The 19,115-nt window shown below is 43.0% G+C and overlaps 1 protein-coding gene across 1 annotated transcript in view; it reads right to left on the minus strand.

Moving 5' to 3' along the window:
• Window positions 1-19,115, minus strand: part of B3GLCT (beta 3-glucosyltransferase) — a 167,132-nt gene that overhangs the window by 20,272 nt on the left and 127,745 nt on the right. The window contains exons 12-13 of the mRNA XM_028136295.2: window positions 16,992-17,091; window positions 1,528-1,647 (exon numbers count right to left, since the gene is read on the minus strand). Of these exons, the coding sequence (XP_027992096.2) occupies window positions 1,528-1,647; window positions 16,992-17,091 (220 nt within the window). The remainder of the gene's footprint in view (window positions 1-1,527; window positions 1,648-16,991; window positions 17,092-19,115) is intronic.

The following is a 19,115-nucleotide window of genomic DNA, read 5'->3' on the forward strand; positions in this document are numbered from 1 at the left end:
CTAGCCTTTCAGAAGTTTATAATCTAGTGCCTAGAATTTTGCCCAAAACATAAAAGTCATTCAACAAACTCCTGTTGAATGAGTTTAAATTACTCTCCTATCTAATAAAGAGGGAGTATGCTAATTGACCCTCACACCATTGCAAAGACGGTGGTGCCCACAGCCAATAAGGAGGGAATATGCTAATTGACTGCCACACCCTAAAAGATGGAGGCACCCACAGCCACAAGATAGTGACACCCAGTCCCCTCAGCTCCACTGGGGCGGCAGGTGGGCAGAGAGGCTTGGCCCACCCCCAGATGGGCCTGGCCACTCTGTACGCCTGCCTCTGGAGTCCCCCAGTCCCCTCAGCCCCCCAGCTGCCCAGGGCACAGGCAAGCCTCGGATGGCAGCTGCCTAGCCACCCAGGGCCACCCAAGGCTCAGGTAACCAGGGCCGGCCAAGGCTTGCGCTGCTGGCAGTGGCAGCAGCAGAGGTGTGATGAGGGCATCACTTTCCCCTGATCACTGGGTCGCCTCCTGCTCCTGAGGGCTCCCGGACTGTGAGAGGGGGCAGGCTGGGCTGAGGGACCCCCTGGCCCAGTGTATGAATTTTCATGCACCGGGCCTCTAATCCTATATAATAAAAGCCTAATATGCTAAGTGTCCAACCGTCCATTCAACCAGTCGCTATGATGCACACTGACCACCAGGGGGCAGATGCTCTGACCAATAGGTTAGCTTGTTGCTAGGGTCTGGCCGATCAGGACTGGACAAGATGGGCCGGACATGTCCTGGAGCCTTCCCGTGGTCTATCCCTGGCTGACTAACCTCCCACTGACCTTCCCCAGCCTCTAAAATATTTCTTCTCATTAATTTCCTTTCAATGTGCATGAATCCATGCACCAGGCCTCTAGTACTTGGTAACTAAGGTATGGTGGTGGTTGCAAGTTCAGGTTCTGGTCAGGGCATGTGCCTGGGTTTCAGTCTCAAGCCCCAGTGGGGACGTGCAGCAGGGAGGCAGCTGATCAATGTCTCACTGTCCCGTTGATGCATTGATTTTTCTCTCCCTTTCTCTTCCTCTCTCTAAAAGTCAATAAAAAAGTCTTAGAAAACAACTCCCAACCTTTGATTTTAACTGTTACTTGAAACCTATAAATCCTATACAAACATCACTTAATTGTTTGAGTCTAAACTTCTACATTACTCTTTTCCCAAATGTGATTTGTAAGCACTAGATCATTTAAAAATCTGATGACTTGTTTTCTGAAAATAAAATCTATATTCAATTTTTTTTTCCATTTAAACAGACAATCAAAACTAACTGGCTGCCCAGAAGCAAGCATTACTACAGGGACATTTCTACCAAATACCTTGACATACATTTTTATATTGTCTCTTCAAGATATAAAATATTCTTTACTATGGTTAACAAATTGATGTTCACTTCCAGCTACCATTTACAGAACACCACCACAGACCCAGCCCTGCATTCAGAAACAGACGTGCAATGTGGAGAGAATTAGCAAAAAGCCATGCTCATAGTTACCCTCCTCCTCCTGTGATGTAGCTGTAGCCGCCAGTGCCCAGACCATAGCCGTAGCGCTCTCCCAGGAACACTGGTTCACCGGACTCGTAGCAGCTAAGCAAGTGCTGGAGCCTGGAGATGCTAGGATTCAAAAGGGAACATAAGCAATAACTATTTAATTCAGTAAATATTTGTATGGTTCTTATGCCCACAGGTTATATTATAGAATACAATACTGAAATTATTCAGACATGAAATTCAAGTGATTTACAGAAGGAATTAATTTTTTATAAGAAAATAAAAAGAACTAAACACTGTACGTTATTGAAAACAGGAAACTAAGAAACACAAGCCTTACCCCCCGTTTTAATAAGCCCCTGGCAGCACAGGTTGGGTGGCTGATTTATGAAGGTGATATAGCAAGTGTACTATATAACTCACTTCTACCCATCCTGTTCCACAGGGAGTGTGAACTAATCATCACATCTCCTCAGATGTACTTGCTGTATTTTTTAAATTCATGTTAGAGAGAGAGGTAAGGGGGGAGGGAGGGAGGGAGAGAGGGAGGGAGGGAGGGAGGGAGGGAGGGAGGGAGGGAGAGAGAGAGAGAGAGAGAGAGAGAGAGAGAGAGAGAGAGAGAGAAACACCAACAATTTGTTGTCCTACTTATTCATGCATTTATTGGTTGATTCTTGTATGTGCCCTGACTGGGGATTGAATCTGCAACCTTGGTATATCTGGATGACACTCTAACCAACTGCACTACCTGACCAAGCAGAGTTCTTCATTCTTGATAGCTAATAAAGGAACTTTTGAGGAATAATTGAGATCCATATTAGGGTATCTGGCAGGTGAGGAAGGTAACTTGGATGAGCAGGGTTTCCAGGAAACACTCCAATTATGATGCACAGCTTAGTTTTCCCTTGAGTAAAGTGCCCTAGTCTGTGGTCTTTTCATGTCTGTATTTCTGGCTCCGATACTTATTCATCATGTGTCAACAATGACAGCTTACAAAGTGCAAAAAGAAGAAGATTCAAGGGCTGGTCAGAAAAATGCCTGCAACTATAGTTATTGTAAGGATGAAAAAAGATCTCACAGGAAAATAAAATCTAGAAGTAACTTTTTAAAGGTGACACAAAGGTTGATGTTAAGAAAAACCAGTTTTTCAATGTGGTGAGAACTTATACCACTTATAAATGCCTTATAAAGTCCTTCCACTCTTTCTTCTAATCTAGAGCTTCCATACCACCCAATCCAGTTTCCCTCATGACATTAGTCAGTGTTCCTTGGTGAATAACTTTGGATTACATTTTTTTTAAAAATCCAATAATATATTTTTTTATTTCTATTACTGACATTATGACAGATGTCCCCCATTTTCCCCCCTTTGTCCAATTCCTCCCAGCCACTGCCCCCACCTGCCCTGGACTTCACCACACTGTTGTCTGTAACCATGGGCTATGCATGTATCTTTTTAGGCTAATCTCTTCACTTTCTTTTATCCAATCCCTCTCACCCCTTTCCCCTCTGACATACCTGTCTGTTGTAATGTTCCATGCCTCTGGTTCTATTTTTTTCATCAGTTTATTTTGCTCATTATATTCCATATATCAGTGAAATCATGTATTTGTCTTTCTCTGACTGCTTATTTCACTTAGCATAATAATCTCCAAGTCCATCTATGCTGTCTCAAAGGTAGGAGTTCCTTCTTATTCATAGCCGTGTAGTATTCCATTGTGTAAATACACCACAGCTTTCTTATCCACTCAACTACTGGTGGGCACTTGAGCTGTTAACAGATCTTAGCTATTGTAAAATAGCACTGCAGTGACCACAGGGGTGCATATATTCTTTCTGATTGGTGTTTCAGGATTCTTAGGACATATTCCCAGAAGTGGGATCGATGGGTCAAAAAGGCAATTTTTTAAGGAAATTCCACACTGTTTTCCACAGTGGCTGCATGGAACCACATTGCCTTCAACAGTGCACTGCAGTTTCCTTTTCTCCATAGCCTCACCAGCACTTGTTGTTTGTTGACTTATTGACCATAGCCATTCTGACAGGTGTGAGGTGATACTACATTATAGTTTTAATTTGCATCTCTCTGATGACGAGGGACATTTAGTATTTTTTCATATGATCATTGGCCATCTGTAAGTCCTCCTTAAATAGATGTATAGGCAAAAATGTTGCTCCAAAGGATGTCTCAGATTTTAATGCCTATATTTTCTTCTAGGATTTAATGACTTACATTTAACTCTTTTATCCATTTTGAGTTTATTTTTATACTAGAAGACCAGCTTGCAAAATAATGTGGCCCCGCCCATCCATGCATGCCTCACTGTGCTCGCAGCCCTGTCCACCCACGCAAATCCTCACCACGCATGCAGCCCTGCCCACCCGCACATGCCTCATGGCGCACGCAGCCTCCTGGTGACCAGTCTTTGGTCATTACGGCGTCACAACCACTGGGTTTTTATTATATAGATATGGTGTAAGTTCATTGTCTAGTTTCTCTTTTTTTTTTTCATTACCTGCTCAATTTTCCCAATATCACTTATTGAAGGGATTGTATTTACTCCACTAGGAGCCCGGCGCACAATATCACACAGCACCGCCCACCCACCTGCAGCCCTGCCTTGACACCCAAACCTGTCCATGCAGAGCTCCAGCATGCCTGGCCGAGCCCCAAACCCACTGGCCTCCTCTGGCTGCTTCAAGACCCGACCTCAGTCCCTCCAGTCGCCTTGGGCTGGTCCCGCCTTCTCTGGGTGCCTCCCAACTTCTGCCCAGCAAAGAGAGAGGACCCAAATAAACAAAATCAGAAATGAAAGAGGTGAAATAACAGCAAACCCCAGTGAAATACAAAGGATTGTTACAAAATACTATGAACAACTCTATTCCAACAAACTAGACAACTTAGAGGAAATGGACATATTCCTAGAAAAATACAACCTTCCAAAACTCAATCAGGAAGAATTTAAAAATCTCCATAGGCCGATACTATGGAGGAAATTGAAGCAGTCATCAAAAAGCTTCCAGCAAACAAAAGCCTGGGGCCAGATGGCTTCACAGGAGAGTTTTACCAAACATTCAAAGAAGAACTAAAACCTATCCTCCTCAGACTATTCCATAGTTTTGTTTTTTATTGCATCTATATCACTCTTTATTTCTTCTTGATTCTTACATAAGTTGTTGATTTTTTTCATCCATCTGATTTATGAACTGTATGACCCTTATTCTGAATTCTTTTTCTGACATATTCCATGCCTCTGATTAGCTGCTTTTTTGGCAATTCTTCCTTTTCTTTTCTTTGGGGGTTTCTTTGTCTCCCCAATTTTGCTCCTCAGTTGGCAGCGGCTCCTTTGGCAGGTGCTACTCGCAGCAGTTGTGGCTCCTCTGGCTGGTGGAGGCAGGCTACTCGTTCAGCTGCTGCTCCTCGGATGGGGGTGGCCTGCTTACATGGCTGCTACTCCTCTGATGAGATCGGCCTGCTCACAGGACTGCTGCTCCTCTTACTGGGGCAGGCTGCTCATGGGGCTGCTGCGCCTCATATGGGGGTGGGCTGCTTGTGCGGCTGCTGTGCCTCGGGCAGGGGTGGGCTGGCTACTCATGGGGCTGCAGCCCCTCCGATGAGGGCAGGCTGCATGGGGCTGCCGCTCATTAGACGTGGGTGGGCTGCTCATGCAGCTGCTGCTCCTCGGACGGGTGCAGGCCACATGAGGCTGCTGCTCCTCGGACTGGGGTGGGCTGATTGTGGGGCTGCTGCTCGTTGGAAAGGGCAGGCCACGTGATGCTGCTGCTCCTCAGACTGGGGCAGGCTACTTGCAGGGCTGGTGCTCCTCAGACAGGGATGGGCTGCTCACATGGTTGCTGCTCACGTGGTTGCGGTGCGCTGGGTTAAAGCACTGGGCTGGCCAGAGGGGAGCGTGCTTTGGAACTCACAGGAGCCCACGCCCAGGGTGGCTGGAGTCTTGGTGACCGTGGGTCCACAGCTGAGGCAGCAGGTCCCCGGCGGGGGTGGCTGTAGAGTCACAGGTGTTATCTGAGGGCACCCTTGGGTGGAGGTGAGGCTGGGCTCCCAGTCACAGCAGCTCTCCCCTTTACAAACCCATGGCCTCTGTAGAAAAGCCGACTGCTCTGGGACTGTTTGCAATGGTAGCAGAGGCTGCCTGGCTAGGTGAGCGCCATCAGCCTTCCCCTGAAGCTCATGCGGGATCTAACTTTGACACACACACACACACACACACACACACACACACACACACACACACAAAACATCCACACATTCCTCTTTTGCTTCCTCACTCACTCATGCTCTCTCCCTCACTGCTGCCTTCTTCCTGCCTCTGTAGTTGGGTCTGCAGTGTTATTGACCCATTTGTGGATAGAGTCTCCTCTCTGGGTGTCTGGCTATGTGGCTCGCTCTCTATCACATTGGCTAAACAGGATAAAATTCACCTCGACAAGACATGACACAAAGGGAACAAAACACAAATGTACTCATGACACCGATAACCCCAATATAAGTGACCACCAGAGAAAAGAGAATTAGGGGAGAGAAAAGAGACCACAAATGATATCAAAGAGAGAAAAAATGGTATGAAAGAAAAGAAAAATAAGACAAAGGAAAAAAATATATACAAATGAGGAGAAAACACCAGAGAACAAACAGATAAACCAAAACATACAAACCCCAAACACCTAGTACAGAGGGTGGGGGCAGAATCTTATATACAGAAAGTAAGGTTAAGGAATTGGATGAAAATGGGGAGGACCTCAGTTCAGTATAGAGGAAGTAGAAAGAGGATGAGTAGAAAAGAAGAAAGAGAAGAAAAAATAATTTTTAAAAACTAATTTAAAAAATATGATAAAATTTAAAAAATTAGAATGATGAAAAAATAATACGAAAAGAAATAGGAAATAAAGAAACAAACGAAAAAAGGAAAGTAAAGAAAAAAGAGATAACAAAATAATAATAAAATAAAAATGAAAAAGTGAAGTGTCGTTTCTTTCCATCGATTTTTAATTCCCTATGAGGGCTGGTTTAAGATCCCGCTCTTCTGTACTGTCTGCCGCTTCTCAAGTTTCCTGTTGCTGGGACTGAAGGCCTCTATTCAGATTTTTTTTTATCCTTTGTAACACTCAGGGTGTAGTCTGGATGTGGCTGTATTGGTTGCATGCAGGGAGGAGCTATCTCTTCAGGAGAAAATGGCTGCCTAGGTCCGGCACATCAGGTATGACTCAGGGCCAGAACTTGCGGCCACCTCTCCCGAACCCTCTCCTCTCCCCAGCCTCTCCCTAGACTCCACAAGTCCGCACCTCCACCTGCACCTCAGCCATGGGTGAGTGTATTTGAAAAGTCCTATGAACTCGGTTCAGTGAACAAAACCAAAGACCAAAAAGAGAGGAAAGAGCTGTGCCCCTGCTGCCCCTCTTCCCCCGCCCCCCCCCACAGCACGGCTTCCTCTGGGCTCAGTCTCTCATGACTGTGGACCCAGACCCAGAATATCCTACCTCAGCAGTCCTGTGGACCTCCTTTCCAGTCAGACGCTACACCTGTCCCAAGGAATGCAGTCTTGGTGCCGCAAGGTTTCCCTCTGACCCTATGGGCTTGGAGGTCTCACAGTTCTCTCCAGCCTAGATCCCTGATTTTACCATTCTCCAGGTGTCCTCTGCCCTTCCTGGCTGTAAATTGTCTCACCAGCTGTGTCGACTTCACCAATTCGGGATGGATGTTATTCGATCTAGTTGCTCATTCTATCTGCTCTGGTACAAGGCTTGGGACACGTCCGTCTAGTCCACTGCCATTTTGTCTTTCCTCTGTCCTTCATTTTGTATATGTGATGTATCACATTTATTTATTTGCAAATACTGTACCAACCTTGAATCCCTGAAATAAATACCACTTGGTCATAGTGTATGATCTTTTTAATGTATTGATACATTTGGTTTGCAAATATTTTGTTGTGGATTTTAGCATCTATGTTCATCAGGGATACTGGCCTATAATTTTCTTTCTGTGTATAATTTCTTTATCTGGTTTTGGAATTAGGATAATGCTGGCCTTGCAAAACAATTTTTTGGAAGTCTTCCCTCCTCTTGAATTTTTTGGAATGATTTGAGGAGGCTAGGTGTTAGTTCTTCTTTAAATGTTTGGTAAAATTAGCCAGTCCAGGAGTTTTATTTGCTGGGAGCATTTTTATTACTACTTCAATTTCATTAGTTGTTATTGGTCTATTCAGGTTTCTGATTGTTCCTGATTCAGTTTTGGAAGATTTTATGTTTCTAGAAATTTGTCCATTATGCCCAGGTTGTCCCATTTGTTGGCATATAGTTGTTCACAGTATTTTCTTATAATCTTTTCTATTTCTATGGTGTCAGTTGTTATATCCTCTCTTCCATTTCTCAATTTATTTATTTATTTGTGTATTCTCTTTTTGTTTCTTAATGAGTCTGGCTAAAGTTTCATCAATCTTATTTACCTTTTCAAAGAACCAGCTCTTGGATTAATTGGTCTTTAGCACTATTTCCTTAGTCACTATGTCATTTATTTCCTTCCTCCTACTTCCTCTGGCTTTTCTTGTTGTTCTTTTTCTAGTTCTTTTAGGTGTAGGGTTATATTGTTTGAGATTTTTCTTGTTTCTTAAGGTAGACCTGTAATGTTATGAACTTCCCTCTCAGGATAGCTGTCACTGTGTTCCATAGATTTTGGGTTGTTATGTGTTCATTTTCATTTGTTTCCAGGTAATCTATTTTTCTTCCTTGATCTCATCAGTATCCTATTCATTTTTTAATAACAAGGTTATTTAGCCTCCAAGTTTTTGAATGTTTTTTTAGTTATCTTCCTGTAGTTGATTTCTAGTTTCATGCCATTGTGAACCAACATTTTTGTGAACCAATATGAGTTCAACATTCTTGAATTTGTTAAGATGTATATTGTGTCCTAACATGTCTATCTTTGAGAATGTTTCATATGCCCTAGAGAAGAATGTATATTCTGCTGCTTTGGGATAAAATGTTCTGTAAATATCAATTAAATCTATCTGATCTAGTGTGTTAAGGTCACCGCTTCCTTGTTGATATTTTGTCTGTTAGATCTATCCAATGATGACAGTGGTGTGTTAAATCCCCCTACTATAACTATTGCTGTTGACCTCTCCCGTAAAGTTAACAAAGAGTTATATATATACTGGAGGCCCGGTGCATGGATTTGTGCACTGGTGGGGTCCCTTGGCCTGGCCTGTGGGGATTGGGCCGAAACTAGCTCTCTGACATCCCCTAAGGGGTCCCAGATTGCAAGAGGGAGCAGGCCAGGCAGAATGACCTCACCAGTGCACTATTGGAGCTGGGGAGGGACCACGGGAGGGCTCCAGGGCATGTCTGGCCTGCCTCACCCAGTCCTGATTGGGGCCAATTGGTGCCAATCGGGGCCCTCTTGCTCAGTCCCAAACAGGGCCGGCTGGTGGGGAGGGACCGCAGGAAGGCTCCAGGGTGTGTCTGGCCCATCTTGCCCAGTCCCGATCGGGGCCGACTGGGGCCAGCCAGCTGGGGAGGTACCGTGGGAGGTTGGCTGGCTGGGGAGGGACTGCAGGAGGGCTCCAGGGTGTGTCCAGCCCATCTCACCCAGTCCTGATCAGCTGGACCCCAGCAGCAAGCTAACCTAACGGTTGGAGCGTCTGCCCCCTGGTGGTCAGTGCACGTCATAGCGACTGGTTGAACAGTCGAATGGTTGGACACTTAGCATATTAGGCTTTTATTACATAGGATAAACACACACACACACACATATTTAGTTGTTCCCATATTTGGTGCATATATGTTTAACAGGGTTATATCTTCTTGTTGGATCTATCCCTTTAGTATTATGCAGGGACCATCTTTGTCTTTTTTATGCCTTTTGTTTTAAAGTCTATTTTGTCCAATATAAGTATCATTACCCCAGCATTTTTTTCCTGTTCCCAATTGCATGGAATATTTTTTTCTATCCCTTCATTTTCAGCCTGTGTGAATATTTTGATCATAGATGAGTCTCTTGTAAACAGTATGTTTTCTTATTCATTCTGCTACCATATGTTTTTTTGATTGGAACATTTAGTCCATTTACATTTAAGGTTATTATTGATAGGTAGTCATTTATTGCCATTTTTTTCTTTATACCTGTTTCTTTCTCTCTCTATTTCTTCTTCTTAAAGCAGTCTTTTAACACTTATTACAATGCTGGTTTGGTGGTAATAAACTTTAACTTTTTATTTTGTCTGGGAAGCTGTTTATTACAAGTTCGATTTTAAATGGCAGCCTTGTTGGATAGAGTAATCTTGGTTATAGGCCCTTGCTTTTCATTACTTTGAAAACTTCATACCTATCCCTTCTGGTCTGAAGTGTTTCTGTTGAGAAATCAGCTGACAGCCTTATGGGAACTCCCTTTTAGGTAACTAACTGTCTCTCTTTTGCTCTCATTAAGATTCTGTCTTTGCTTTAACCTGGGCCATTTTAATTGTGATGTGTCTTGGTATAGGTCTCTTTGGGTTCATCTAGATTGGGACTCTGTGATTCCTGAACTTGTGTGACTTTACTTCATCAGATTATGGGAGTTTTCTGTCATTATTTCTTCAAACAGGTTTTCTATTCCTTGGTCACTTTCTTCTCCTTCTGTGCATGTTGTTACATTTCATGTTGTCCCAAAGTTCCCTAAAATATCCTCATTCTTTTAAATTATTTTTTCTTTTTGCTGCTATGAATGGGTGTTTGTCTGTTTTTTTCTAGCTTGTCTTACAAATAGCTGCTTTGATCTTCTGCTTAATCCAGCCTGTGTATTCCTTCCAGTATATTCTTTATCTCAGATATGGTATTCTTCATTTCTGACTATTTTTCATCATCTCTATGTCCCTTTTCATGCTGTTGAGTATCTTTAAAACCACTACTTTGAACTCTGTTTCTGATAAAGTGCTTGCCTCTATTTTCATTTAGTTATTTTTCTGGAGATTACTTCTGTTCTTTCATTTGGGTCCTGTTTGTTTGTTTTTGTTTTTGTCTCCCCAAGTTGGCTGTTTCTTTTTGTTTATTTCTCAGTATTAGATAGAACTGCTATGACTCCCAGTCTTGGTGAGGTCGCCTTATGTAATATGTGACCTGTGCAACACACTGGTGCAGTCATCTTGATCTCCTGTGCTGAGTGCTCTAGGAATGCCCCTTTTGTGGGTAATGTGGGCACTCCATCAATGGAATAGAATAGAGAACCCAAAAATCGACCCAAGCCACTATGCTCAATTAATATTTGACAAAGGAGGCATGAACATACAATGGAGTCAAGACAGTCTCTTCAATAAATGGTGTTGGGAAAATTGGACAGAAACATGCAAAAAAAATGAAACTAGACCACCAACTTACACCATACACAAAAATAAACTCAAAATGGATAAAGGACTTAAACATAAGATGGGAAACCATAAAAATACTAGAGGAATCCACAGGCAGAAAAATCTCAGATATATGCCGAAGCAATTTCTTCACTGATACTGCTCCTAGGGCAATGGAAACTAAAGAGAAAGTAAACAAATGGGACTACATCAAAATAAAAAGCTTTTCACAGCAAAAGAAACAATCAACAAAACAACAAGAAAGCCCACTGCATGGGAGAACATATTTGCCAATGTTATCACCGATAAGGGTTTAATCTCCAATATTTACAGGGAACTCATACAACTTAACAAAAGGAAGATAAACAACCCAATCAAAAAATGGGCAACGGACCTAAATAGATACTTTTCGAAAGAAGACAGAAGGAAGGCCAAGAGGCATATGAAAACATGCTCAAAGTCACTAATCATCCAAGAGATGCAAATCAAAACGACAATGAGGTACCATCTCACACCTGTCAGAATGGCTATCATCAACAAATGACAAGTGCTGGAGAGGATGCAGAGAAAAAGGAACCCTCGTACACTGCTGGAAGCCGATAATTGTTCTAATAATAGAGAGGTATGGATAGGGAATTTGGAGGGCTGGTCAACCGTAATTGCTCTGAAGGGTCGGAGCTAATTAATAGATATTGGTAGTTGAAGCAGCCCCCACCTGTTAGTCCTAAATTCACTGATTGGTTTTTATTGGAGTTTCCTGCCTAGGGCATATGGGTGTATCCTATAATTTTAATCTTAATCAAAGGGATGGAAAAGCCAGAGCGAGTAGTAGTCCTCCCACTAGAGTTGGACTACCGCCTGGCCCCCATTTCCCAAATTAATGCTTTTCTAGTCTCTTTTCATTTGTGTGCGGCCTTCTCCAGAACCCGAACCCTGAACCGGAACCCTGAATCACACGGGACATGAAAGGGGTTTCCACAGTGCACTGCTGGTGGGAATGCAGACTGGTGCAGCCACTGTGCAGAACAGTATGGAGCTTCTTCATAAAACTGAAAATGCAACTCCCCTTTGACCCATTGATCCCACTTCTAGGAATATATCCCAAGAAACTAGAAACACCAATCAGAAAGGATATATGCACCCCTATGTTCATAGCAGCACAATTCACCATAGCTAAGATTTGGAAACAGCCTAAGTGCCCATCAGCAGATGAGTGGATTAAAAAACTGTGATAATAATAAATTATTAAGAAAGTAATAAGAAAAACAAAGATGTATAAAAGAGGAAAGATCGCACCTGGTGTGGCTCAGTAATTGAACATCTACACAATGGAATACTATGCTGCTGTAAAAAAGAAGTTCTTACCATTTGCAACAGCATAGATGGAACTGGAGAGTGTTATGCTAAGTGAAATAAGCCAGTCAGAGAAAGATAAACATCACATGATCTCACTCATTTGTGGAATATAATGAACAACATAAACTGATGAACAAAAACAGATCCAGAGACAGAGAAACATCGATCAGACCATCAAACCTCAGAGGGAAGGTCGTGGAGGGTGGGGGTAAGGGGGAGAGATCAACCAAAGGACTTGCATGCATGCATATAAGCCTAACCAATGGACACAGACAACAGGGGGGTGAGGACATGAGTGGGGGCAATGGGGTGGGGTGTAATGGGGGAATAAGGACACATATGTAACACCTTAATCAATAAAGAAATTTTTTAAAAAGAAAAAAATGAAAATAAAATAAAATAAATAATTGGGTTTTGATTGCTATTGGCTCATTTGTAGGTGGCATTGACTCTCAGGCTGGCTGTGAGCATCAACCCCTACCACGGCATACAAGCTGCTGACAAAACAAAACAGAAAACCAACAACAGCACAACAATTAAAATAATAAGAAAAAACTAAAAAGGAATAAAAAATTAAATATAATAAGAAAGGAAAAAAGAAACAGATAAAAGGAAAAAAAAGAATATGAAAATTTAAAAATAGTAAAGAATAAGAAAAGAGAAATGGGAAGAAAAGAATAGGAAAATTAAACAGCAAATAAATCAAGTAAGGAAAGAAAAAAGAAAAAATATTTTTTAAAAAATGAAAGTAATAAGAAAAACAAAGATGTATAAAACAGGAAAGATCCCAGCTGGTGTGGCTCAGTAATTGAACATCAACCTATGAACCAGGATGCCACAGTTCAATTCCCAATTAGGGCACATGCCTGGGTAGTGGACTCAATCCCCAGTGGCGGGAGGAGGGGGGTGCAGGGAGGAGGGGCGAGTACAAGAGGCAGCCAATCAATTATTCTCTCTCATCATTGATGTTTTTACCTCTCTCTCTCCCTCTCTTCCCCTCTGAAATCAGTACAAATATTTTTTTTAAAAAAAAAAGAGAAAAAAAAGAAAAAAGTGGAGTTCGCCTCAGCAGAGTTTAGTGCCTGCTGAGGTCTCCCAAAAGATTTGCTGTTTGTTGGATCCTGCTCCAATATTGTCTAAAGCTGGCCACTTGGTGTATCAGTTCTGGGCCTCTTTGGAGAAACTCTGGTGTATGCCAATGTCAGATGCTATCTATGTCTGGCCCTGGGCAATGTGTTTGAGGCTACATGTAATGCACAGCTTGTAATACTGACCTTAGCTAAGCATGAGAAGGGCCACGCTGCACTCTAGAACTCAATTTTACCAGCAGTTGGCACAAGGGCTGGTCAGCAAACATCTCAAGTCACCCTGGGATCTGCCTCCACTTTCCAGCTCACTGTTAAGCTTAGTCACTGAAAGGGCTTAGTCTCTAAAAGGCAGAATCACAAGAGGGTGGTCTTGGATCTCCCGTGAGGCGGGGGGGGGAGTGCTATTTAGACTTTAGGAAAGATGGTGGGTGTAATCCCCCTCCCAGATCCACAGGTCTGAGTCTGTCTCGGATTTTTCCCTGACCTTGGCAGGGTGGAGCCCCAAGTCTTGTAGCCGGTGGCTGGGGCTTCTGGAGCCCAGAGGTTGAGTCTTCCAGAGGCCAGGAGGATGTTCCTATAGGGTCTCCCATGAAGGAGAAGCGCCAGTCTGGTTTGTGGGAAAGTGGGGGGAATGGCCCAGCCCCAATTCCAGTCACTGACACCCACAGAGTCTGCCCAGGCTTTTCCCTTCCTGCCTATGCCACTGACTCCTCCGCAGGACTTAAGGTGCAGGGTGGAGTGAATGGGATTCTTGAGATAATCCCAGGCTGCTGCTACCTAGAAGGTGTTGCGCTTCCCAGGAAAGACGGCTGCTGTGGTATCAGAGGATGACCCAGTACAGGGTTTCAGCAACTGCTCCCCCATATCTCTCTCCCAAGCCACAAACCACAGACTCTCCTTAGGCAACTCCAGTCCGTACCACCCTCCCTCCTCTGGAGCCCAGGGAGTGGCCGCAAACAAAACTGCCAACTGGCTCTCCAGAGGAACCTTTGTATCCAGTGGGCTCTGCCTCTCCTTCTGGATTACATTTTCTTAACTGGCTAAATAAATGTAAATGTTTCTCATGCCTGTGATTCATCTCATCTCCAAAAGGTAGATGTGACAGCGTTTCTCTGAATTATTTATTACTTAGTCTGTTATCATAGGACAGTACCAACATTTAAAACACCCGAGTTCTAGTATTTTGTTTTTTCTCTTTTGGCAGAAAGGTGGGATCCTAAGAAAACAAAATAGAGATGCAGAAGAGGAGGTCATCTTTTCAATCCATATTCATGCTGCTTACAAAAATACCCTAGCTCAGAGACCTAAGTCTGAGAGTGAAGGAAATAAATTTAATGTATGAAAAAATCTCTCACAAGTGCAGTGCTGAAAGAGTCTACAAGTCTTCAGATCAGGTTTATATTTATATGAAGGTCAAGGCCTCTGATAATTTTGGCAATTTCTGAATGGCCAAAAAATGTTATCTTTGGAAACAATCTTGTTTTTGGCACACAAGTTAAACATTCTAGGTAGCTAATCTGAAATCAGTCTTAAGGAAATCGGTTAATAAACAGCTCTGCACTGGTAGGCCAATAAGTGTGTGGATTAAAATACCACTAAGTTATGGACTTAAAGGTTCCTAAGAAAATCACAACCTTTGGTTGATAACAGCCCCTGTAAACTCAAAGCCTTATGGAGCACATGCATGTCTCCTTCTTGACCAGAAAAGAAATTAAAGTATTTCTCTTCCTTCTACATATTGCAAAATTATCATTTCAAACCCTCAACCTTCAACTTGTGAGGTTAAAATAACACACACAGCATCTCCTCTGGATTTAATTTTCCTAATGACATTAACTATTTCCATAGTCAAAATATCATTTTAAAGCTGGAGAATCATAAATTGAGTCTGAAAACTATCACATCTTCATATAAACTGTCAGTGTGGCAAACACTAACCAATTTCTAATTCCATCCAAGTGGACTGACCCTAAATATTGCAATTATTCAGCCTCATGACTTCAGAAAAATTAGAGTTCATGGTGATCAAAGATGATGTCAGAGTCTCAAAAGAAAAAATGACAAGGTTCAACTCAAAAACACATTTAAGACATCATTGAGTAGTTAGATATTGCTGGTAAATATTGATAAAAAAAGAAACACAAAATGAAGATCTGGAAAAATTTGCAGGTGGAGTACCTGTCCTGAAGATCGATGGCATGAGTGCTGCAGTTACAGACGCAGTAAATGCTGCACGAGACACTGTCAACAGGACACAGTGTGGCACTGGCCATGTGCAGCTTCGATGCTGACAGCTGTGCTTGGGTTTCACTGAGCTTGGATCAGTGGGTTTAGCATTTTCATTGAATTTGGAAAGTATTTCTTTAAATATCTGTCATGTGCCCCTTCTCTTCAGAGGACTTCAATCACATATATACAAGGTCACCTGGAATTGTCCCACAGCTCAGGGATGCTCTATTCACTTGTTTAAAATTATTTTTTTTATTTTTGTGTTTCATTTGTATAGTTACTGTTACAGTGTCCCCAAGATTAGTGACCCTTTCTTCTGTAATATCCAATTTGCTGTTAATCCTACCCGGGGGGGGGGTGGTTTCACCTTACACAATGTAATTTTCATCTCTAGAAGTTTGACTTCAGTCTTACGTATACTTTTCAAGTCTCTTTATTGAACATAAAGTATGGAGTTATAACTATTTGAGTGACAGCTTTAAAAACACTAATTCTAGTTTATTGTTTCTAGGACAATTTTAATCAACTTAGTTTTCTCTTCATTATGGGTGAATTTTCCTGCTGCATTGTGTGCCTGATAACTTTTGATTGGAGGCCAAGCATTGTGAATCTTTTTGGGTGCTGGATATTTTGGTACTTCTATAAATCCTCTTGAGTTCTGTTCTCACATATGAGCTCATTACTTGGAAACAGTTTGGTCTTTTAGGATCTTGCTTTTAAGATGTGTCAGGCAGGACTGGAGTAGTGCTTAGTCCTAGGTTAGTATTTCCCAATATTAGAGGAAGACCCTCTAAGTGCTCTACCCAGTAACTCATGGAACAAGAGTATTTCAGGCTAGCTTGTGTGAACAGGCCTATGGGAATGTTAGGCACCATTCCTTCTAATCATTTTGGTAGATTCTTTGCCCAGCCTCCAATAATTTCCTCACATACAGTGCTGATCAGTACTTAAGGGGTGCCTCTAGAGATCTCCTGTGTTCTCTTTTTGTGCAGATCTGTCCTCTCCAGTGCTCTGTCCTACAAACTCTAGTGACCTTGGTCTCCCAGGCTTTCAGCTTTAATCCTCATTTTTCCTTGGCCAGTGTGGCTCATTTGGTTGAGCATTGTCTTGTGTACTTCAAGGTTATAGTTCTATTCCCAGTCAGAGCACATACCCAGGTTGTGGGTTTGATCCCAGTCAGGGAGCATGCGGGAGGCAATCGACCCATGCTTCTCTCTTACATCAATGTTTCTCTCTCTCCCTTTCCCCTTCTCTCTCTCTAAAAATCAATAAAAGATATTTAAAATATTCTCATTTCATATATTTTAGTCCCTTTGGGAGGTTGTTTCAGCTGTGAGAGTAAATTCAGTCCCTGTTATTCCATCTTGGCCAGATGTAGAGGTACCCACCATAGTTTCTAAATATGAATATATGTAGACTTGGAAGCCATTCTAGGATGAGAATGACTTCTTACCTTATTAATGTATCATCATCCACAATGACTAACCATGCTATTTTCTCATTGCTGTAATTCAAAAATCTTTCCAAAATGGCAAATGTCTTTCCACAATGACCTAGGAAAGGCAAGAGGAAAACTTACAATGTACTAATTTCTTTAAAACATATATTATTCATTTAAAAACATTTTTTAGTTTCAGAGTTTTTAAAAGAAGAACCTTAAATGTTGCCATGTATCTTAATAATTTAAAATTTTAAAAATTAGCTTCACTAATTTTCAGACATAGTGAACCAGGAGAAATTTTAGAAATCATGAAATCTAAGCCATTCATTTCACACATGAAGAAATGAAGAATAGAGAGATGAGATGAGGCAGAGGTAAGATTTGTATCTTCACTCAAAAAAATAAGAAAGAAATTACAAAAGCCTGGCATCTGTCCTTCCATATACTTATTCTGAAGCAACTGGTAGAACCTACAAGTATCATAAACATAGGGAAACAATGGTGCAAAAGTGGACTTCTAAATCTTCATTCACTTTGTAAGTACTTGCTGTTAAGTTTTAGTATGCTTGATACTGTGGCAGGTTCTAGGCTAGGCACTAAGATAGTCATAGGCTTTGGGCCCATGAGATAAATGTTAATGTGTTACTGGAAAATGATGAGGCAATGATAAGAATAAAATGCTTGGGAAGAGAAGCCAAGTTATTTGGTGACGTGCCAGAGAACAAGCTAATATCCTATCTAATAAAAGAGTAATATGCAAATTTACCATACCTTCGCTACACCCACAAGCCACGCCCACAGGCCAATCAGGAGTGAATATGCAAATAAACCCAACCAAGATGGCTGCAGCCACAGAGATCAGGAGGGAGGCTTGGGTTTCCCCTGGCAATGGAGGAAGCCAAGCTTTCCGCCTCCCCTTGCCGGCCTAGGCCTCCACTCTATGCTACAAAATTTCAATGATAGAAGATAAATAAATAGCAACAAAAATTATGGCAGCCACAGAGCTGGAGAGAGCAGGAGGCTAAGGTTGCCCCCGGCGATGGAGTTAGCCAAGCTTCTGCAGCCCTGGCCAGCCTAGGCCTCCACTCCAGACTACAAAGTTTCAATTACGGAAGATAAATAAATCCCAACAGAAATGGCTGCTGCCATGGAGCAAGCAGAAGGCTTGGCTCTGCTCCAGGCTACAAAGTTTCAATTGTAGAAGATAAATAAATCCCAGATACCAGGGCCTCCGCTTGGGTCGCTGTGGGGCGTGGCCGGCCTGCAAACCACCACAGGCCCCTCGTTCAGGCTGCCCCATGCCCCAAGGGAACCCCCACCCTGATCCGGGACACCCTTCAGGGCAAACCAGCTGCCCCCACCCATGCACCAGGCCTCTATCCTATCTAATAAAAGAGTAATATGCAGATTGACCATTACTCCAACACACAAGATGGCTGCTCCCATGTGGTCAAAGATCCTGCCCCCATGTGGACACAAGATGGCCACCACAAGATGGCCAGCAGGAAAGGGCAGCTGGGAGGGACCAGGCCTGCAAGGGAAGGCAGTTGGGGGTGATCAAGCCTGCAAGGGATGGCAGTTAGGGGTGACCCAGGCCTGCAGGGGAGAGTGGTTGGGGGAGACCAGACCTGCAGGGGAGGGCAGTTAGGGGCAAACAGGCTGGCAAGGGAGCAGTTAGGCATCAATCAGGCTGGCAGGGGAGTGGTTAGGGGGTGATCAGGCTGGCAGGCAGAAGCGGTTAGGGGCAATCAGGAAGGCAGGCAGGCAAGCAGTTGAGATCCAGCAGTCCTGGATTATGAGAGGGATGTCCGACTGCCCGTTTAGGCCCGATCCCACCAGGATCAGGCCTAAACAGGCAGTCGGACATCCCTCAAGGGGTCCCAGATTGGAGAGGGTGCAGGCTTGGATGAGGGACAGCCCCCCATGCACGAATTTCATGCACCAGGCCTCTAGTCTATATATATATAAAGAGCCAGGGTTGTAACATCCAAAATGACCAATGCTTGATCGAATGCCAGGCTGCATGCGCGGCAGGTGAGCGGGCTGAACTGCTGACCTCTCGGAGAGAGAGGCAGGGCTGACTAGAGTTTAAAAATTAGCTTCACTAATTTTCAGACAAGCTCAGAGAGAGAAGCA

The sequence above is a fragment of the Eptesicus fuscus genome, chromosome 7 (genome assembly GCF_027574615.1).
Source record: "Eptesicus fuscus isolate TK198812 chromosome 7, DD_ASM_mEF_20220401, whole genome shotgun sequence".
NCBI classification, from domain to species: Eukaryota; Metazoa; Chordata; class Mammalia; order Chiroptera; family Vespertilionidae; genus Eptesicus; species Eptesicus fuscus.